Genomic DNA, 22,606 nt, shown 5'->3' with positions numbered 1-22,606 from the left:
TTCTACTCATTGGCTTTTAACCAAGTTTGAGAGTTGTATGTTGCTATTTTATGTTTGTATTAGTTTTTATGGATTTAAATGTGCTTTACAAATAAAGTAGGATTGGATATATTTTTAAATTTTTGTCTAAATTATCTTGAAAAATGTCCTTTTTCTAATTCTTATTTTTTACCCTTATTTCAGATATTATTGCACCTTTCTCCTTTTAGCATACTATGCCACCTCCACATTTAACTGCATATATTGAAAATATGAGTACGTGACCAATAAATATTTGAAAAAACTTGAGAATATAAAACAAAAGTCTGACACTGCAAAATGAAACATGTTTGCTTACATCCAGCGATGACACCAGATTATATATGTGATATTAAGCCTACAACAAAGGGCCTATGTTATTCGATCAACATAATGAGGACATACCTGTACTGTCAACTTTTCAATTTTCCAAATCATATCAGTATTTAATCTCTGTCAATAAAGGTTAATTTAACACATTAAAACCTTATTAACATACACGTAGACAATGTACACACACAAGAGTGTCCAGTTGCATTCAATATTTACAAACCTTCATTTCATAGTATCAAGTTTTCGAACCATGTTCTCATAATTTTATAAAATATTCTTTTGTTTTCCATTCAATTTAAAACCTTTGTCCCCGAATGGCATGCCATAGTTTACAAATGTTTAAAATGCATTTGAATTGAGACATTGATCAAAGCTTTCCAATCAAGGCTAAAAGAACCTCATAACTGGGCTGAAACTAATTGACAGACACATCCCCGCTGAGTGACTAAGTGGGATCTAGATGTTTTAAGCTGGTGGTGGTGTAAGTGTAATAACTGTAACATGAAAAGCTGTGAAGGAAGCAGAACCGCAGAGGCAGAATCCTATCAGATGAGAGTGGACAGATTTGTGAATGAAGTAATCTTCTATATCCTGAACTCACTTGTGTCTTTCTCTCCCCGTGGGTGTAATAAAAGCCAGAATGAAAAAAAACCCTCTGGTGTATTTAGTCACTTACATTGTCATTCACAGTGTTGTATGAGAACAGTTGGTGAAGCTTTCATATTCTTCCCTCTGAGCAGAAGGAGGAGAAGGCGATGATGGCTAAGATGCAGCGGACGAGAGCCAACTCTAATGAGGGGCTGATGCCACGCTGGGTCCCCGACAGAACCTTCTCCAGGACCAAAGACTCCAAAGTCTTCAGACAAATGGTGAGACTCAACATCATCACACTTCTTCATGGTGATAGAGCCGGGCTGCAGCTTTCTGGGAGAGTCATCTTTTCTGTCTATTCTCTTTCTTCTTCAGGGGATTGATGAAACCTCCAGTAAAGACAAGTGAGTACTGACTCTTGACGCGTACACCTGTGAAAACTGCTGCACTACTATACTGGATTTCGCTAACCCATTTATCTTGTTGCAGCCGCTGTGTTCAGGAGGCCATGAACCCCGAGGATGAGGTGGATGAATTCCTGGGGCGAGCCATTGACGCTCGCAGCATTGACCAACTCAGGAAGGACCACGTTAAAAAGTTCCTGCTCACCTTCCAGACTTCTAGCCTGGAGAAAAAGGTTCAAACTAAGACCCCTAATTATCGTCTGCACTTCTTCAACTGAAATGTAATTCACGTATGGAGGAGGGAACCGCTCACATCCGACTCTCTTCTTCTGCTTTTTCCTGCTGCAGTATTCCAAGAAGGTGGACGATCGTTTTGGAGGCTATGTTGCCTGTACTCTGCTGGTATTCTGCTTCATATCCTTCATACAGATTGTCATCTTTCCACAGTGAGTACTTGACATTCACATACTGAAGCTCATCCAGTATGTACTGAATGTTTTTTAAGATTGCTTTCACAACTGTAGGTCAGTTCATTTGGCTTAGACTGACTTCAGAATTTATACTTTTTCATTCTAGTCTGCTTCACGTTCACGCTGCAGACTTAAAAGTGAACATGAACAAGTGAAGTCATACAGACTAACTGTTAATTGATTGAGTTTTGGTGGCTCTCATCTCATGTGTGAACCGTGTGTGTGTTTATTGTCAGTGAGCTACCAAAAATAATGATTACAAGAATTATTAGTCCACGCTGCAACAGGACCTCTTATATCCGTATGTTCTTGTCAAAACTTGGCAAAATAAGGCGCCTTGTTCCATAATAACACAAGTGGGTAGTTACTGTGTGGCTGTGTGTCACTTTTTATGTAGAAACTGCTAAAATACAGCTGAAAAGAAGCTGAAAACTCCTTTTCACTTGCTGATTGTTAAGGGAAAAGTAAGCATGTGTGTTACTATCACTACTATTATGTATCACTTAAACAGAAAGCTTACAAAATTGTTTTCTTAACCGTTCACTATCAGCACGTTTAGCTTTTGAGTTCATGCTAAAAGAAACATTTACCTGCTCTTACACAGTCCTGTAGTCCGTGTTCATTGCTTTCACATTACTAACTCGTGCCTCCAGGATTTCATGGGCCTTTTTTGTGATTGTTGCGGTCTAAAATGCATGATTATGCGGCAGCTTTTCTAAAAATTCAATGAAAGTTGTGATGTTTTGGGAGTTTGCGATGAAATTGTGGGAATAAGGGAAAACCGCAAAGGTAGATGTGATTTTTTTTAAACCTTAGAATTATAGTTGAATAATGTAACAGTCCCTCCAGGGTTTCACGGGCCTAACCCTAACCATGCATATTCAAACCAGCTTACCTTGATTCTTTCAGAGCTTGCAATTGACCAGGATGCAACAGCCTGTGTCACAGTGATTTGTCTCGTTTGACGTTCTCCATACGTTTGTGCCACTCCGCGTATGTTTTGCGATGGAAAAGTGTTTGTCAATAAATGATTTCTTTTTTGTTCAACCACGATACTGCACGTTTTGCAAAACATTTGACCCTGCTTTAGTAAAGAAGATCTGGACACTGTTTTTCATGGTCCTTTGCTGTTATTTTTGTATGTAAAAGTGAGACATTGGTATCATACTTCTGCTGCGTCTTGTAAACAAGGAAGCGGGTTTGCTGACATATGACAATGTTTTGCGGGAAATGGTGATGATAGGTCAAGTTTGCGGAAAAGTTGCTGTGATTGGTCAAAATTGCAAATCGCACTGAATTCACTGGGATTTGTTGAATTTGTGTTAATAGCTGCGATCGAACAAACGGCATGAGAATACAATTGGAAGTGAACCGAAAGGTGGTCTTTAGCCGTTCGTTTGGTCTGCAAGAGTTTTACAGCTTTCACACTAGCCCAAGTGAATGAAACTGGTTAGTAGTTTCTCTATAACCCTGTTTCTATATTCTTCCTTGCAGCACCCCGGTCATGCTGGGAATCTACATCAGTATCTTCGTCATACTTGCCAACATCCTTTTCATCTGTGCCATATATTCATGCATCAAGGTAGTGGAGCTTGTCAAAACACACGTATTATTTTGCTAATACGTCTGTGGACTCACTGTGTTAAATGTGTAAATCATTTTTTATTTTCCTCTTTTAGCTGTTTCCTGCTGCAATGCAGACTGTTTCAAAGAAGATTGTCCAGTCACGCACTAACAGCACTCTGGTTGGAGTGTTTACCATTATCCTCGTCTTCATCTCTGCCTTTGTCAATATGGTAAGTGATAGCTAACTCAGAGACAGCATATCCGCACAGTATACTGACCAAACGTGTTGGCAATCATGCTGAATGCACGCTTGTGTGGCTGCGCTGCAGTTTGCCTGTGACACCAAGAGTTTGGTAGAATGCGTTGCTGAGAAGCTGAACACCTCCGCAGCCCTGGTGACGCCCTGTCTGATACGCAGCTTGAATGTGTCTGTTGAGGGGGGTCTAGAGATCTGTCCAAGCCAAGGCCCCTCCTGCCCATTTCCTGAGGTGAGTTCATTGTATGTCACTGCTCACACTGTTTGTGTTCCCTACGCAACTGGTCCAACCATTTCAAAGAGAAAATGTCACATTTGCATTTGTGTTTTCTTTTTTCCTTTCTGAGATCTATTGTTGATAATACCTCTTTGTGATGCTGCTCTCCTGTTTGTGCCAGTATTTCAGCTACAGTGTGCTGCTGACCCTGCTGGCCTGCTCAGTGTTCCTGCAGATCAGCAGCATAGGGAAGCTGGCCCTCATGCTGCTCATCCAGCTCACTTTCCTGCTGCTGGTGGAGTGGCCACAAGTAGTACTATTCGACAACGCAGACCTCTTTGTCACCTCCAATGCCATGTAAGTGCCACGGGCTGGATGCTAATGATGGGTGGTGCAGAGTAATGTTGTATGTACAGTATAAAATGAGGCTGTAGGGCTGGGTACTGAACCTCAATACTGAATATGCAGCAAACTCTTTCCTATCAATAGATTTCAAGGGTATCGAAAGTTGTCATCAAATGCTTGGTCAGAATCTTTTTAACGTCTTCTTTATCACACACTTCCTGATCTACATTAGGAAACCATTCCAACTTTATTGTGTTGATTTTGAAACCATACCAGCCCTTATGTGTATTTTATCTATTTTAAGCCACAAATAAAACCATGACTTTGAATATACACTTTTATTTCAGTTGAATGTGTTAAATGAGTTTTGTATGTTTCACTGTTTGCTCTAATGGTATTATTTTCCCTTTTTAGTGATTTAAATGAAACTAGTGCTCAATGGTAAGAATTAAAATTTGTATTTATATAAATATATATATTTTAATACATTAATATTAACATGATTATTGGCTTTTTTTGTATTGACCAGAAGTTTTTCATGTTTAAACTTTTAGGTCCAGTTTCAATGAAACTACAAACCAGTGGTAAGATTACATTCAGTATTTTTATCTCTTATTTTATAATTTCAAAACTTTTTTTCCCCAGTTCACAAAATCTGCCAGCCATTAATGTGACTGTGTGTCCATCACTTTGCAGTCCATTTGTTGTGACCAAAGTGTCCCTGAAGGTCATGACTCCAGTGATCCTCACAGTCTTTGTCCTGGCACTGTACCTGCACGCCCAGCAGGTTGAATCTACTGCACGCCTCGACTTCCTGTGGAAATTACAGGTATGTACGGCATCCACCAGAGGGTGCCATCAAACCATGTTAACTACAAACAGAATCTCTTCACATTTCTGAAAAAGCCTCTGAGTTGTCCATCCATAAACAAGACGATTGAGCTGTCTCACGTCTCACAGTGATATGGTTTATTAATGTATTATAATACATGCCAGACGTTACATTACACAGCATTCATAAAGACTGAATATATCTGATAAAGAACCTTCACTCCCAGGCCACAGAGGAGAAGGAGGAGATGGAGGAATTGCAAGCCTACAATCGTCGCCTCCTCCATAATATTCTGCCTAAGGACGTAGCTGCTCACTTCTTGGCGCGTGAGCGGCGTAACGATGAGCTGTACTACCAGTCCTGCGAGTGTGTGGCTGTCATGTTTGCCTCAATCAGCAATTTCTCTGAATTCTATGTGGAGCTAGAGGCCAACAACGAGGGAGTGGAGTGTCTCCGGCTGCTCAACGAGATCATTGCAGACTTTGATGAGGTAAAGTTTGCTGAGCCACGCTGCTGCGTCTGCATGGTTTCTCTCTGTGAAAAATGCAGATTTGACCTTTGCTCTAAGTAAATTTTAAAAAGAAATGTAATAATTTGCAAACTGCACAAATGAAATCCCTCTCTGTTCTCAGATCATCAGTGAAGAGAAGTTCAGGCAGCTAGAGAAGATCAAGACCATTGGATCCACTTACATGGCGGCCTCCGGTCTCAACGACTCCACCTACGACAAGGAGGGCCGTTCCCATATTACTGCACTGGCCGACTATGCCATGAGACTGAGGGAGCAGATGAAATACATCAATGAGCATTCCTTCAACAACTTCCAGATGAAGATAGGTAAGCTGAGGCAACATGTTGAATTAGAAAAGAATGACTTCACAGTAACAGCTTTGTTTGTTGAATGTTTTTATCTTAATTCCCAGGTCTGAACATTGGACCAGTGGTAGCGGGGGTCATTGGTGCGCGAAAGCCTCAATATGATATTTGGGGAAACACAGTCAATGTGGCAAGTCGTATGGACAGCACAGGTGTACCTGACCGCATACAGGTAGGGTTTCATGTAACTACTATTCAAATTCAGCCCTAACAGGTTTTAAAGGGCAACACCAATTAAATGTTGGTCGATGGGTTTTTTTAAGTTTTGGAATTAAAATAAGTTTGCAACGAAAATACTCATTAAATATTGTTTTAATAGCTTTACATTCACTTTATTAGGTACGCCTGTGCAATGTGTTGCAATTCGATGCCACAGCCTTGCCGTAAATTCTATGTTTACGAAGTTTATGTTGAGTTTTTGTTGATTTCAGGAATTAATAAATTAAGTTACATGTTTACATGTTACATGCAGTCCAGTACAACACCACCACAAACTATGATCTGTGTTAAAACATGTAATAGAGTAGATTATATGTCAGAACAGTTGTATTGGACTGCATTATACTGTACATGTGTTCCTAATAAAGTGTATAATTAATACCTCAATATGTCAATTTGTATGTAAAGGATCATTATTGCTCATATTAAAATGTAAATTTCTTAAAAATGTAATAACTGATTTATTGGCCATTTGGATGCAGTGCAGCAAGCTGTAAACACAACACTGACACATTATCACGAAGTTTTAGCAAACAGTTGCTTACTTACACATCCAACAGATATGGAGCCAGATCAGCATTCATTTAGAGTTGTGTTTCTGGCTACTAGACAAATTTAAGTCCAATATTTACTCCCCATGTCTCTAAAAACTCCTGATATCTGGCTCTTTAGCTGCTAAATGCTCCACTATGTTTACCTGCTTGTCGCTAACTGTATTTGTCTGCCCTTTTGGTCCCAGTTGGTCTTAATGAATTGATTACAGCAGCTTTAATTACATAATTTTTGTGGATTTTGTAATAAACGTAACTTTACTTCTCCAACCAACTGGAGCAACTGTAGTATCATAAGAGCTGAAATGAGGAACCTTCTACCAGCAAATTCTAAATGAAAATTAGGACAATAAATGTTTTTTTAAATAATGAACAGTCTCTGTCACAACTGAGCCTTCTCTGTGACCCTGAATTAATCGCATTTAAAAAAAACGCATTGTTCCATAATTTCATTAGTTAAATATTTACACAGCTTCAAATAAATCTGCCCTTTTCCGTTCTGCTCACAGGTGACTACAGACCTCCACCCGGTGCTTGCAAGCAAAGGGTACGTGCTGGAGTGTCGTGGGGTGGTTAAGGTCAAAGGTAAAGGCGAAATGACAACCTACTTCCTGAATGATGGACCGCCCAACAGTTAGCAGCCATGGCAGCAGCAGATGCTGGGATGATCCCCACTGCAAGGACACAGCACCACTGAGCAAGGACTCACTTGAATCCCAAGCAGAGAGGAAAAAAAACTTTTAAGACTTCAAAAGGAAAGTGTTCTTGATGAGAGGATAATGTTGTCGTTTGACAGCCATTTTGGCCCACATACATGTTGAAGGACAAGTGTTTTTCTCATGTCTAGCCTCTCTCTCAGGCTTCTTGAAAGATGCAAAGTCTGTTTATTTAAAACAACGCCTTTTAGCCTGTGTCAAAAGAAGATTAACGCTGTACATAAGGCTACTTTTTATTTTACTTTGTGTTTTGTTTTGTTTTTTTCTTTCCGGTAATTTTTATTTCACATGAATTATGAACAGGTACTCATGTTTTGTTTCTGGATTAATTATTTATTTTTTATCTAAATTTTTTGTGCAAAAGGTCCTTTATGAAAATGTGTGAATACATACGTGCACAAATATCCAGTTTATTACACGTTCATAAGTGTGTATGTACATGCATATTTGTGTGTGTATGAATATATGTATAAAATGAGGAGGAATATATTGACCAAAGACTAAAGTATTTACTAAAAGCAAGGCAAGACATGTTTGATATCACCACTTGTGTTTTTAGGCAGAAGGCCTGAACGTTCTGTCTTTTTGCCCAACTGCTGGCAGCAAAGGCTGCTCATTGCTTTCATAAAATATGTACAATTAATTTATTTTGTCTGTCAGTCAGGCAGCAAAGAGCTGATCACTTTAACTCTAAATTATGATATTGCCCTCAATCTCTAAACAAAATTACTAAAGACGACTAAGGATGTTATAAGAAGATGATATATGAAATCTATATTTTATATCTCCACTCTCTGAGGAATAGAAGTAGCTTCAGCGGGGATCATCCTCACTTCATGTCACATTGGTTCCTTAGAGCTTGAGCTGGTTTCGGCCGTAACAGTATATTGTCATCGGCTGCTCCTTCCCTTTCAGAGAAGTATTTTTGGTGCAAATGGAAATAAACGAAACTTGGATCAGCTAGTTGTTCCAGAGCCATCAGGGAGGAAAACCTTGGATTTCAGCGCAGTGGTACCACACAGCCTGATTCTTCTGTGAAGAAGAAATAGATGAAGGAAAGAAATACATATTGATTTTGACTGAATACTGTGCTTTGTAATCCTGAAGGGGCATAACTATTTTCACTGTGAGGTTTTTATGATACAACAAAACTGCTTTCTTGCCAAACATAACCGCTTTGAAGCATGTCTGATTGTGGTATGTTGTTTTCATTTTTGTTTGTTTTACCGTAGGGTATTTTGTATCACTTCTGTATCCATCATTTATATATTCTTAATGTTGTTTAATTATTATTATTATGATGATTCTGATTAATTATTATGCTTATTATGATGATTCCATTCCAATGAAAAAGGATCAAAGACCAGCACGCTTTCTTGTAAAATGCCAGTTGTAAAGCTCAAGCTCACTGGTACCAACTGATCAACTGCAGCCAATGAATTCTGCTGTTCAATCCTAATGTACAATACAGTATTTCAACTGGCAATAGGTGTGATCATGTATAGCAAGTAATAACCGTTAGCTGCCTTTGCAGCAGAACCTGAGTGGTGTATGCTCACATAAGCATAGGAGTAAACACACACACATATACAGATGATTCACTGTGCTTTTTATTTTATTTATGCCACTACTGCAGTATTGTAAATCTCAGTCAGGCTTTATGGTGACCACTCCCTTCCACACATTAACTTCTCAGTACTAACAAATTACATCCCTGGTATTTACACTATGTAAGGAGTACAAGGCAGAATTAGTAGACCTACAAATAACCCCCCCCCCCCCCCCCGCCCTGCTCAGTCTTTCAATGAAAAGTGGAAGTATTAATAACTGAGTTTGATTGCCTTAAGTTAATACAAAACAAATTATTGACGAACACAGGAACCGTGCCTGCTTGCCCTATCTGGACTGCTGATGTTTGGACCGAGAGAAAGGGATAAGGGCTTGTCGTGAATAATTTTCAGTAAACGTTCTCACCGTTGCAATGATTTCTCCGGCTTCGACTTTTGTAATTGGGAGAATCTGCTCTGATTTAGCTCTTCCGCCACACTCAACAATGGCAACCAACAGTTGATCATGTTTGTACCAAAGCCAGCTCACACAGCCTTGTGCTATTTGGTCCCTCCTGTGCAATGATAAATGGCCTCGGGGCGTGGTGGGAGCACCAGAGGACAGCAATGTAATGGAGATCACCAACTATCAAGTGAACTGTGACCAATGAAGAGTGATTCATATAAGCAAAGAGTTTATAGAATGGACATGAGTTTATAAAAATGTGCATTGTATGTATTCTATTTCTATTGGCTGTCCATAGACTTGTGTTGATTGTTAACTCTTGGGATGTTTTGGGGGGAACACGAGACGGGAGGAAGGTTGTCCCCATACTACTGAAACAGTGTTTTTCTCAGGCCTGATGAATCCTTCCGTATTTGTTTTTGCTTTATTTGTATTTTCCCTGAGTTGGAGGATTGAAAGGGGAATGTTCTGTGAAGCTGAAGGACAAGAAGAGTTGAGGACTATGACAAAGAGAAAAATAACATTTCCCCTTGAAGAAAAAAATAAAAAAAAATCAATGGCTGTTTTGTGTGTTCATATATTTACTGGTGTAAATATGTATTACCTGTTGCTTATAGGAACAGAGGCCCGTCATAAATTGCAGTGACTTGCAATTACTTCGTTTTTGCGGTCAGTGGTTTACTTGTCAATATTCACATACTTGATAACCACAGCTAGAGTCAAAAGCACCCATTGAGATTCTGTGTTTGCTGACTGTATCAAACCTTAATAGCACTATTATAACGTATATTACATTTATTCATTTAGCTGACGCTTTTATCGCGACTTGCAATTGCTATACATGTTTCTTTTTAACAGGCAGGGTTATAGGCTATAAATTTCAACAGAGGGTGGTGTTTGCTGTCAGTGCAGATGTCGCTGGTCCCACCAGTTTTCATCAAACTGTGATATAATTGACAGCCCTTAATCCAGTGCGGTCCTCTTGCCCTCCTCTCTTTTTGAAGCAGATGACATAAGAGCCCGCGTCCCTTCAGAATTAAATTCTTCTACACTGGAATATCAGCTAAATATTTCTTCCGGAGGAATAATGTATAACATGATTTCTTTGCAGCTGATGTCCCGGAAAAGCTCAATGTTTCTTGCTTGTAAATGAGAGCAACTGTTTGCAAACACTGCCTGTTACATCTCCTGGTTTTAGACCGTTTGGGTACTTGCTGTATATAAGGTAAGGAATGTCACATAGTCCAGTTACTAAACTGAATTCTGCCAGAAATATAAACTCACATGAAAACCGTTAGCTTCCACAATTCAGAAGTGGTTATATTAATTTCCTCTGGACAGCAGTACAATCTCACTATCTCTACAAACCACTCCAGTAGTTGCTCTAAGGGTCTGGGCCCCTAGAGAGGGGTGCACTGCACAAAGCGGTGTTTTATATATTTACACCACCACATTTTCTTTATAAAACACGTATGGCAATGGAGCAGTGGATAACACAAGTGCGTGAGAGACCCCGGTTCAATTCCCATTGCAACACATCCACCAATGTGTCCCTGAGCAAGACACTTAACCCTTAGTTGCTCCAGAGATGTGCGACCTTTAACATATATAGTAATTGTAAGTAGCTTTGGATAAAAACATTCAACATACAATTTACAATGATTTGTTTTTTTAAAAGTGGATCTGCTTCACATAAAACAGATGCTGCTTCTTGTGTGTGTGTGTGTGTGTGTGTGTGTGTGTGTGTGTGTGTGTGCGCTAACTGAAGAAGAAAACAAATGGAGAGGGCTGTCAGAACAGGGTGAACTCCCGGTCTGTCGTTGACATTTCTTTAACAAACCTGTGAAAGCAACAAGTGGATTACTCACGCATAGATCTACATTATATCTTAAAATAATACAATATTAGATTTCTTTGAAGTGTTGCCTACTTTGTCATTTCACTGTTCTTTCGGGGAAACCGCTTGACTTGGGTCCATGGTTCCAGACTCTTGGACATCATCCATCCATACTGCTGGTTGTCCGTTAGAGGCATCACGTACAGCTGCTTGGGGGCTGGAGAAGAGAAGAGAGAGAGACTTTCAACATCTCACTTTCATCCCTTCTTATCACCAGAAATACAGCTGTGATTTGGATCCTTCGTAGATCTACTCACATCTGGGTGTTTGAATACGTTTGACCATCTCCCTGTATCGCTCATAGCTCCCATGGTGTATGTCAGTGCTGTAGGGAAGAGGCTGGTGGTAAACGTTGCATGGGTCGTTACATCGGAGGGGTTCTTGTTGTTCTTGAGGAGATGGAGGCATCCCTTCTCTGATGTTAATCCCACCATCTGTAATAGGATATGTTACTATAGCATAGACTGACAATTATTTTGATTACATTAATAAACCTGTGGCTATTATAAAAGACACAAGGTTTGTTGTTGTTAACTTGTATTTTTACCATGAGTGTAGTGCTTTTGTCACTTGATTGCTGGTTGTCTGGCCTTATATGTGTTGTTCTTGTATGCTGGTTGTGTGGTTGTCTCTGAATGGTTCTTGTTCTCAGGTCTCTCTTGAAAAAGAGATCTGTAGCTGAAGCGATTAGTCAATTACTCAATTAGTCAATCGACAGAAAATAATCTGCAGCTATTTTGAGAAACAATTGATTATTTCATTAAAAATGGCAAACATCCGCTTTTTGGAGCTTCTTAAAAGTGAGGATTTTTCAGCTTTTCTTTCTCTCCTGTGATAGTTAACTGACTTTGTACGGTTTTGGACTTTTGGTCAGACAAAAATAAGCAACTTGGCCACAACTCCTTGGGCGGATGGCACTTTTTCACTATTTTCTACCACAACCTACCTTTAACGTTAGCTGTAATAGCCCTAAAGACAACTTAAACGTTAAATACCTGCTTAAATAAAGTTAAATAGTATAAGTAACAGTCTTCCACATGTTGTTATGGTAACTTCCTCCAGGGCAACAAACAGCAACCTGCAATTTCACATCACATTAACTTACCCTGCTCTGGACAGTGTTATTAATCCGGTTAACGTTTGCGCTAACCTACATTTAGCTTCCTGTTTTCCAGAAGACTTTTAAAGAAGTAAAAAGTATTCTTGTTAGCTATCAGTAAGCTAGGCTCAACTTTTTCAGTGGCTGTAGCTCTTTTTATATACAGTCTATGCTGTGGCTTCAGCGATCAGACCCTCGCTGACAGTGACTAACTAACGGTAACTAACCGTTATTAGCCAAAGTCCGGCTCCTCTTACCCTGAGGATGAGACGCTCCTCTGACATTCACTATCATTTTATCGCCTATTGGGTTTTTATAACCCATGTTTGTTAATCCGAAGAAGGCCATAGTCTGGCAAAGATTGCCTCGACCCGATAAATAAACTTGCAGCAGAAGGTAGGAAGGAAGGAAGGAGAGAGAAAGAGAGAGACGGCATGTAAATAAATCACAACTTTTGGTTTAGGCGTAAACATGACAACAAGCCCCGCCCAGCCGAGGGGTCTCGTGGGGGATAATGGTGAATTAATTGTGCTTGGGATGTAAGGTGAAAATGCGACAGTATTATATAACATGGTTTATTTTGTCACGTCATGATTGAAAATAAAAACTTTTTTATGCTGAGCACTAGCTGTGAAATCCCATAGTAAAAATGGCATGCCCTCATTGGTGTGACATCACATAGGTGGGCGGGGCAAGCATTAAAGAGACAGAGCCAGGCATAGGAGCAGAAGCTCTAGGTTTCATCCTAAGGTCATAGATAATATTTTGCACAGGCCTTTGTTGGAATCATGATGTGGGGGAGACCGGGGGCAATTGTAACATTTTTTACATTTTCATTCTCATAAGTCACAGACTAAAAAAAGTACACTAGTCATCTTTCGAGACACAAAACATATATAGGCGCACTAGTAAATAATACAAATGAAATAAGGACAAGACTATAATTTTAATTTAAATGCAAGAAGTCAAATTGTTACAATTGCCCCCTTGGTGGTGTTTGGGGACAATTGTAACACTGAAAAATAAGTAGAGATAAAATGTATGTTAAGTCATCTAAACTTTAGACAGCAGAAGAAAAATACTGTAGATCCAAAAAGTAACTTTCATACCTGAAAATCAGTATTTTGTTGTAAACGTCTGCTGAGGTGAAATTATCCTGCTCCTTTTCCACACTGTCATCACTCTAACTTGTTTCTGTTTGGAGGAATTTAGTGTGTTTGTAAATTCCCGTGCCAAGTTCTTGTCAGCTTTTACAGAGGAGCAATAGAAAGCATTCTGTCTGGAAACATCACAAACTGGCATGGGATGTGCACGGCCCAGGACCGGAGGGCTCTGCAGCGGGTGATTAAAACTGCTCACAAGATCAGTGGTGACCACCTCCCGACCATCAGTAATATCGGTGAGGTGAGGTGCTAAAGGACAGTACCCACCCAAGCCACAGCCTGTTCACACTGCTGCCTTCTGGGAAGAGATATAGAAGTTTCTGCTGCAGCACCACCAGACTGCAGAGCAGCTTTTCCTACCAAGCTATCAGAGTTTTAAACTCAAATTCATCCAGCACTGCTCAGTTGAATATACTTTATTTCTGTTTATAATTTTATGATTGCTTTTGTATAACTGAGTATTGTCTGCTATGTAGTAGAAGGGAGTTACAAACAAAATTTCATTTTACAACCTGTTGCAATGTGAAAAATAAGAGAGAGAATGAGAAACAGGTGTACAGGTGATTTACTGCAGGAACAGGAACATGATGCCACTCCCAGATACACACATGCAAGCACAGACAAAAAAAGAAAAACAAATAGGGAACTGACAGGAACACAACAGGGAAACACAGGGAACAAAACAGCCCCAGCTGGGCCATGACAAATACAAGTACCCCAGAATTATACTTGAGTAACTGTAGTTTTGCTACTTTCCACCACTGATGTAATGTGATGTAGTTTGGCCAGCTGTGGAAATATCAAACATCAGACCGGTTTGAGCAGCTATTGCTCACGTTGATTGGATGCACGCCAACAAGGCTATACAGGTTTATATGAACACCCGAGTAGATCTTTCTTCATGACTGAAAGACAAGGGTGAGGAAGGAGAACACAGCTGGAGAGACTTGTTCATGCCTGCACCCAAAGTATAGTAAGTACTGATTCAAAAGGGTTTTATGAAAACATTTTATAAGTGTGTTTTTTACCATCTAGCTCAGAACTAGGCCTATATAGACTTGTTATGACAATGAGAATGATAATTGTTCTTGTTTATCAGGCATTTTACCTCCATTGTTGCAAAATGGTTTGTTGAATGTACAATTTCTAAAAGTTTTACTTTCTAAACTAGAACATCTTGCATGACTATGGCCACTTTCATATAGATTTCATGTCAAATTTCATTACTTATTATACTAATTATATACATACTTACTTAATTTTGCAAACAAAAGTACAATGTTCTATGAAACCTGCATGGAAGTTTATCATGTACAAAATGTATGAACTATTCACTTTACAACATATATGATGGTTGGTATTTTTATTACACTGCACAGGAGGCCCACTGTACACAAAAACTGGTATTAAAAACTTATATGTGTACAGTTTTAGCTGGTAAATTCAGTTTCTTATTTTCTACATTTTACAACACAAAAAATCTACTCCTGTGGTATCTTTCCTGACTTTGTACTGGTGGTTTCCAGGTGTCTTATTTGAAGAGCTGTTTACATAATTGAACAATTGAAACTGAAGGTGTGGCTGATACTCATTTGACATGGCTGTTATACATGTGGGCTGTTAAACAAACAACAAAGGAAAATATACAGACTATAGTTAATCAGATTAAATAAAAGAGTAAATGTGTTTTATGCCTTCTATAATTATGTATTTTTATTGCTTTCTCCTTTCAGCTTTGCTTCAGGTTACTCGTTTCCTCTTTTTACCATGCATATATTTTGCAGTGGATGTACCATTCCAGTAAAGCTTAAGGTTTCCTTCTTTGTGGTTTTTATTTTCATTATATACTACAACAAAATCAACTACACTGCATTTACACAACAATCACAACTACCTGTGGTGGGTGTGGTGAGATTCAGGGGATCCACACTCCAGCCTGTTGACAGGTCGCCAGGTCACTCAGGTCCCAACTGTCCACCTGGCTTTTATACTAAGGAGGAGCTCAAGCCTCACCTACAGAGACCTCTCCAAGACCTCTCCAAGATCCCAGGGCACCAGGTGCAAATGGCAACCCCTTTGTGTCACACCAAATGTCTGCTGAAGAACATAAAGAGGAATTACTTGGGTTTAATAGAAACCAATTCAACCAGTTTGCCAGTGATCGCATCTCCCTGCACCGTGATCTAGGCAAAGACACAAGGTCACCAGAGTGAGTAAACAAATTCTTCATCATCTCAGTAGAGATACACCACTGACACATGATCCTAGAAGACATTTTACAGTTTGTTAAAAGTCTGAAACCTGTCAACTTTCGGTTTGGCTATGACAGTTGCTTGGAACAGATGTTTCGCCGTTGTCCTGGTCTCCCTACCACCAGTGTTATCATAGTGTTTCATAACGAGGCCTGGTCCACTCTGTTGAGGACGGTCTACAGTGTCTTACACACAGCACCGGCAGTCCTGCTCAAAGAAATCTTACTGGTGGATGATGCCAGCACAGATGGTGAGTGTCTTCAGGGTGCTGCATGTCAAGATGGATCCAAATAAATAGGCAGATATATTTCTATTCATATTGTACATCATTTGTTCCTAAACTACCCTTACAATCTAAAATATTTTCCATTCATGCACTCACAATATATCAGTGGTGAAGAAAGTGTCCACAACCTTCACATAAGTAGACGTAGCAATATCAAACTGTTGAAATATCATAGGTAGGCGAGTGGTTAGCTCACTTGGTAGAGTGCCTGCCCCATGTATAATAGGGGGTGGTGATGGAGCAGTGGATAAGACACATGTCCATTTAGTGTGAGAGACCTGGGTTAGATTTTCAATGTGACATCCACCAACATGTCCCCGAGTTGCTCCAGGCCCGTGCAACCCGTGCACCTCTGACATATGTAGCAATTGTAATTCACTTTGAATAAAGGCATCAGCTAAATGAGTAAATGTAAAAGTCCTTACTGCAGCGGCCGGGGTTTGTATCCAGCCTGCCCCGCTTTGCTTTGCTGCATCTCTCTCCCCGTCACTATACACTCTCCTGTCTCTCAAATAAATGCAAACCTGTGTAGCATTTTATGCTTGTGTTGGGCTGAGATGGAGCCAATTACAACTATTTTACAGAATGTTATGTAGTTAAATCTATACCTTTGTTTCATGTTTTATAAGCTTATCACATTTTGTGGATAGGTCTATAACTAATTTCTAAAATCCTAATTAATTACTATAAGTCAAGTTAAGTAACTAGTTGTAAGATAAATGTAGTGGAGTAAAAAGTTAAATATTGCTCTTTGAAATGTACACTGAAAACAATTATAAACCTAACACTTTTTTTTTGGCCCCATTCATTATGAGCTGATCTCAAAGATCTAAGACTTTCTCTGTGTACACAAAAGGCCTATTTCCCTAAAATATTGTTCACAAATCTGTCAAAATCTGCGTTGGTGAGCACTTCTCCTTTGCTGAGATCAGTTCAGCATACTGTTTGGTTAACTCTCATGGCTCTCATAGCGTTACCAGCCACTGCAGGAAGCTGTTTTTAGCTCACTGTCTGCTACCTGCCCAGCACCAAAGGTGTTTTGCATTTAGAATCTTAAGAGCCAGATACATCCCTTGGGAGTTGGTAGACACCAAAATCAGAGTTAAAAGAATATTGGACTCACATTCATCAAGTGGCCAGAAGCATTCCAAATTAATGATAATTTGAGTCGTGTGTGTAAACAGGCAACAATTTGCTAATCATATTGCCATGTAACAGGCATCGTCACCCCCCCCAAGTGGCCAAAAAATCAGTTATTGCAGGTTTAACAAATATAAATATTTCATGTCATTGCTGTACCACTGAGTTGCTGCTACCCCCTGCCACAGTAACATCACTGAAATAACTTTTCTCCTTCTCCTAATTCACATGTTGTCTGCTCTTTCTTTAGATCACCTCAAGACTCCCCTGGATGACTATGTGCGGCAGCTGAATATAGTGCGTGTTTTACGCCAGAGGGAGAGGAAAGGCTTGATCACAGCCAGACTGTTGGGAGCGCAGGCTGCACAAGGAGAGGTGCTCACCTTCCTGGATTCCCACTGTATGTATCCCATAATGCAATGTTTGCCATCTTTTTCATGCCAGTTCTGACAGGTGTCTTTTGCAAAATAATGAAGGTAGTGCCTAAAATTAGTATCTGGTGGTTGTTTATCAGAGGTTTGGGCATTGAGTGGATGTAAATGGTTGAAAGCGAACAAGTTAAAACTATAGGGGGGGCTACAGTCACCGAATTTGACCGACACATTCCTAGCTACCCTGACTGTGATGACAGTTTTTACTGACTGACACAAGTTGCTCCTATCTTTTATATTCCTGCGCAGGTGAATGCTTCCCTGGATGGCTGGAGCCTCTTCTAGCTCGGATAGTAGAGGACTCTACAGCTGTGGTGAGCCCCAAAATCACCGTTATTGACCAAACTAACCTGAAGTTCAGCAAACCAGTCCCTAAACCCCGTCATTACAGTCGAGGGAATTTTGACTGGAAGCTCAAGTTTGGATGGGAGGCCATTCCTGATGAAGAAAAGAAGCAAAGGAAGAATGAGACCTGTCCTATCAGGTATAAGTGTGCAGCCACACAGATCTAGAGGTGACCGGCATCATGTCTACATTAACTATTTTAGTGACAGGACTAAGGATCCAAGATGTTCTTGGTTCGCCTCATAATTTAGGTGTAATGAGCCTTTATGTAATGTGCTAATAATTTAATTATTTATTTCACAAAATGTTCTTGCAATATAGGTTTTATAGATGCCTTCCAGCTAACAAAGAAGTTAGCAAATTAGTTAGTCTGATTTAAAGGAATAGTTTCACTTTTAACAAAATACGCTTTCTTCTTCTTGCTTTCTTCCTGAGAGTTAGATGAGAAGATTGATACCGCTTTCAAAGCTGAGAGCAATATCTGCTGGTTTCCTGGCAAAAACAGCAACTTGTCATTTCGACACTTTGATTTTTGGATAAGTTAAACAAGATGATATGTTAGTGTCACATTTTGCCACGTGTAGACAGTGGAAACCAGGGATATGACCCAAAATGTTGACACCAGGCTCAGCAGAACTGTTTAAATAGTTTCAAAAATTAAATCAAAAAGGTACACTGGCTTATATTGCAGGGCGAAGGCATGTAGGCCACCATCTAGGTGAGGGAAATCAGGCAAAATCCAACATAAATCCTTAACAGGCACAGAGAACAGGCAGGGATGCTTGACACTGAACAACAGACTGAAAAAGACCAGGGAGGAACACAGACTACACATGGAAACACAGCTGCTGGCAGGGTGATTACACAGGTGAGACACATTAGGCAATCAACAGGGAGGACACAAACAGGAAATAAAGGACAAGACACAAGAGGCACTGTTTCAAAATAAAACAGGAAACAAACAGAACTTTTACACCATGACAGTTAGTGAACTTTAGAGTTGCTGCTAGGCCAGACTGTGATATTTTTGAGCTTCAGAGCTAGGTTAGCTATTTCCTGCTGTTTCCTATCTTTGTGCTAAGCAAAGCTAACCGGCTGCTGGCTCCTACTATATGTTTACCATAAAGATGTGAGAGATGTGTCAATCAAAAGCAAAAAAAAACATTTTAAAAACATTAAAAAAATATTCCCAAATGTTTCATTGAAATTAAATTAGTTGGTCTTTAATAGTGACTGATTTGTGTCTGATTTTGTAGAACTCCTACTTTTGCTGGTGGCTTGTTCTCTGTATCGAAATCATACTTTGAGCATATCGGGACTTATGATGACCAGATGGAGTTCTGGGGAGGGGAGAATTTGGAAATGTCCTTCAGGGTAAGTGTCACGACTGGTTCAAGTAGGAATACAGCGGTAGGACCCAAATACAGACGACTGAGGCAGAGCTCATGCAGTTCAATGATTTAATCACACAAAATGGAGGTACAAAGGGTTACGGTGAGGTAGGCAAGGGTCAAAACCATAGACTGTATATAAAAAGGTCAAAACCAGAAGGCAGTCCAACACATCAGACTATAAAATCCAACAAGCAGCAGGCAAGGAATCTATGCTTTGAGGGCCTCTGGTGGACAGCTTGAGGATGGCAAGTCTAGGGAGTTGGGGCTAGAGACAGGGACAGATGGAGAAAATAATACAGAGGGCTGGGGATGATGGTGTGTAGTTGCAGGAACAGACTGAGGTAAACTGTGACAGTAAGAGGTTTGTCAATATACTGTATAGGTGCTTTTTAAGTGTTAACATCTTCAGTCTTACCCTGCTGTATGTCCTCTCCACCGCAGGTCTGGCAATGTGGAGGGCAAATGGAGATTATTCCTTGTTCTGTTGTAGGGCACATTTTCCGCAAAAAGAGCCCCCACACCTTCCCCAACAGCAGCTATGTGGTCATCCGCAACCTGGTCCGCCTGGCTGAGGTCTGGATGGACAACTACAAATGGGTCTTCTATCGTACAAACAGAAAGGCTGCTTCCATTTTTAAAGAGGTTAGTGCTGTATGTACAGTGTCTTTACAGCCCAGGAAGTTAAATAGTCACATTATATTTATGATGTTGCATGCCCTACCTTACCATATGTTGCTTTTATTTTGTAATTTCCCCCTCAGAATTTATTTGGAGATGTTACTGAACGTCATAAACTCAGGGAGAGATTGAACTGCAGGAACTTCTCTTGGTACCTGAACAACATTTATCCAGAGGCCTACATGCCTGACATCAGGCCAGTCATGCACGGACAGGTAAACTAATTTATCAGTTATCAACGTTTGATCATCTTCAGTAGGATGTTTCAGATATAGTTATATATATTATATAAATCTGACACTTTTACATTTTGTTGTTTGTTGACATAAATTACATTCATTAATGTCTTAACTTTGAATCAACCCACAAAAGTGTTTTCTACAGAACATAAGTGTCATGAAAAAGCATCTGGAACACTCTGTCCAATTATGGTATTATTACTTCTTCTGCAGTTGCATAACATTGGTTTGAAGTGCTGCCTGCATGTGAAGAAGACAAACAGGCAATGGGAGACTGTTCAAAAGTTTAAATGCAATAAAGGTGACGGACAGGTACGCTAACTTCTGTTTAGCTTTGGGGGGCAGAAAAATCTGAGGGTAACCAGATGAATAAAGTGATAATAAACTGTGTTCTGTTAGACAAAATTCTGTTTATTTTTCTGATTTTTTGCTTCTTCCTTCAAATGAATCCCGAGATCATAACCTGTGATGACTGGTCACAAATAGTTAGATAAAGTAAACTACAATAGTGCTTAAAATGTATTGATGGTAATGCAATTAGGGATTGTTTTTAAAAATCTTATCTTAAAATGCAATTTGTCTCTGTGACTTGTAGTATTTTGAGTACACATCCCATCGAGAGGTACGGCTCAGCACCGATATTGAGTTATGTTTACATGCAGCTCCTGGAACAGCTGGGGCGTCTCTGAAACTCTGTCGACTGAAGGGGAAAATAACCACAGCAGCGCCTGAGCAAGTGTGGGTCTTCACACAGGTACAACATTTATTTCCACATCAACTCAAACTCTGCAGCAACTGCTGTTACAACAACGTCCTAAGTTGCACGGGCAAATACTTGACTTCCATTTCCTCATTCTTGTCACTCTACCTCTAAGCTTGTGTTACAGTTTATAAATCTAAATGTGACCCTCTTAAACACCACAGAAGATAGTGATAATGTTTACATTGGTGTTGCTTTCAGACAAACAAACTGAAGAACCCGTCATCAGGCAAATGTTTGACAGTATCAGGAGGAAACGTGATAATGATGATGTGCGACTCCACCAGCCAAAACTGGGTCTTCATCTGACACCTAGTCATGGATTTGCATATGTGGACATGTGCATTTAGCTTTTCTGCAGGGATAGGTTTAGATTTTGTCCGGTCTTCCTTAATAAAATTCTCACGTGCCCTTGTGTACATTTATAAAGTTATTGGTCCCTGTAATTGTTCCTGGCTGTGAAGGGATCCTCCTTGTGCGACTCCAATGTAAAAGTGATATCTTACAAAGTTACGGCCTTTTTTGCACAAAATCCCCTCTTCATGCCATCCATCTACTGCAACTCAGAAAGGAAATGCTGTATATCTAAACACAAAGAGTGAATGTTGTGACTGATACTTTTAAAAGCATTTTACTGTGTATTCCGACCCCCATATCTTACATTGGAGGGCTGTAAAGCCAGCATTAACAGGAGGAATCCTTACAGTGACCAATAATTCTTACTTTCAATGTAGGCTACATATGGGGATGTGAGTATTTAATTAAATAATAAGTCTTGTGACGTTTTATATTTTTTGTATAGTCAGCCAATTCAAGGAAAAGACCAAAACCAACAATGAATTGATCCTACTATTATTACCTGTGTTGTCTTTGTAGCCAAAGCCTCATGTATCTTATTCATCTGTGCAATAGAGGTCCATTGTTGTTCAAAAACAGCCACACTGTTGGGCGACATGTTTCTTCATTACCATGAACATTAGCACTGTACTTTATTTTGAGTCAATCCCGCATTAAATCTAGCACCAAAAATGTATTAATCCACAGCTGAAAACAGTTTCCAAAAAATGCACTATTGACCCTATAAAGTTAGCTAAAAGTTACAGTGCCCAACTGTTTTTGTATTATTCATTTCAATTACTCAAGCCAGAAACAAGTATCCAAGAAGTGTACTTAGTTAGGCTACTTTCAATCAATGCAAAGAGGATGACCAGCCTTTTCCTTTTTCCTGTAAAAACACACTCCAAAAATGTGAATCAATCTGTTAAAAAAAAAAATCTGTTTTTTTAAGTTTCTTGTAAAAAGGAAAAAGTCAGTAACTGGAAGGTTGTATTTGTTTTTTTAAAATAAAGATAAAAAGATAGAGTTGTTTCTTAATGTACTCTTTTTTTGTAAAAAAAATCGTTAGGAAGAATGAATAGCCTACATTCCCACCTTTCCAGTTTTCATAATGGGCATTGTGTGTGTGTGTGTGGGCTGTACAGCTAAACCACGCCCCTCTGCAGAGTTGGTGACGTC

At 39.6% G+C, this 22,606-nt stretch overlaps 1 protein-coding gene and 1 pseudogene across 2 annotated transcripts in view; both read left to right on the top strand.

The window, feature by feature from the left end:
* LOC119905272 (adenylate cyclase type 6-like) overlaps positions 1-9,969 on the top strand; it is a 37,547-nt gene extending 27,578 nt beyond the window's left edge. For both annotated transcript variants that reach the window (XM_038722128.1, XM_038722126.1), the window contains exons 10-24: positions 1,092-1,220; positions 1,318-1,346; positions 1,432-1,579; positions 1,695-1,792; positions 3,311-3,398; positions 3,496-3,612; positions 3,712-3,870; positions 4,037-4,212; positions 4,615-4,641; positions 4,755-4,784; positions 4,897-5,029; positions 5,259-5,522; positions 5,665-5,869; positions 5,956-6,080; positions 7,188-9,969. In XM_038722128.1, coding sequence (XP_038578056.1) covers positions 1,092-1,220; positions 1,318-1,346; positions 1,432-1,579; positions 1,695-1,792; positions 3,311-3,398; positions 3,496-3,612; positions 3,712-3,870; positions 4,037-4,212; positions 4,615-4,641; positions 4,755-4,784; positions 4,897-5,029; positions 5,259-5,522; positions 5,665-5,869; positions 5,956-6,080; positions 7,188-7,316 — 1,857 coding nt within the window. In that variant the 3' untranslated portion in view covers positions 7,317-9,969. The remainder of the gene's footprint in view (positions 1-1,091; positions 1,221-1,317; positions 1,347-1,431; positions 1,580-1,694; positions 1,793-3,310; positions 3,399-3,495; positions 3,613-3,711; positions 3,871-4,036; positions 4,213-4,614; positions 4,642-4,754; positions 4,785-4,896; positions 5,030-5,258; positions 5,523-5,664; positions 5,870-5,955; positions 6,081-7,187) is intronic.
* A 4,276-nt stretch (positions 9,970-14,245) lies between these two features.
* Positions 14,246-22,490, top strand: LOC119905279 (annotated as a pseudogene).
* Positions 22,491-22,606: the final 116 nt, after the last annotated feature.

Source organism: Micropterus salmoides, unplaced genomic scaffold, assembly GCF_014851395.1.
Source record: "Micropterus salmoides isolate LMB-PRFRI ecotype aquatic unplaced genomic scaffold, ASM1485139v1 Ms_hic_scaffold_16, whole genome shotgun sequence".
NCBI classification, from domain to species: Eukaryota; Metazoa; Chordata; class Actinopteri; order Centrarchiformes; family Centrarchidae; genus Micropterus; species Micropterus salmoides.
This window is presented reverse-complemented; position numbering and strand designations above follow the sequence as displayed.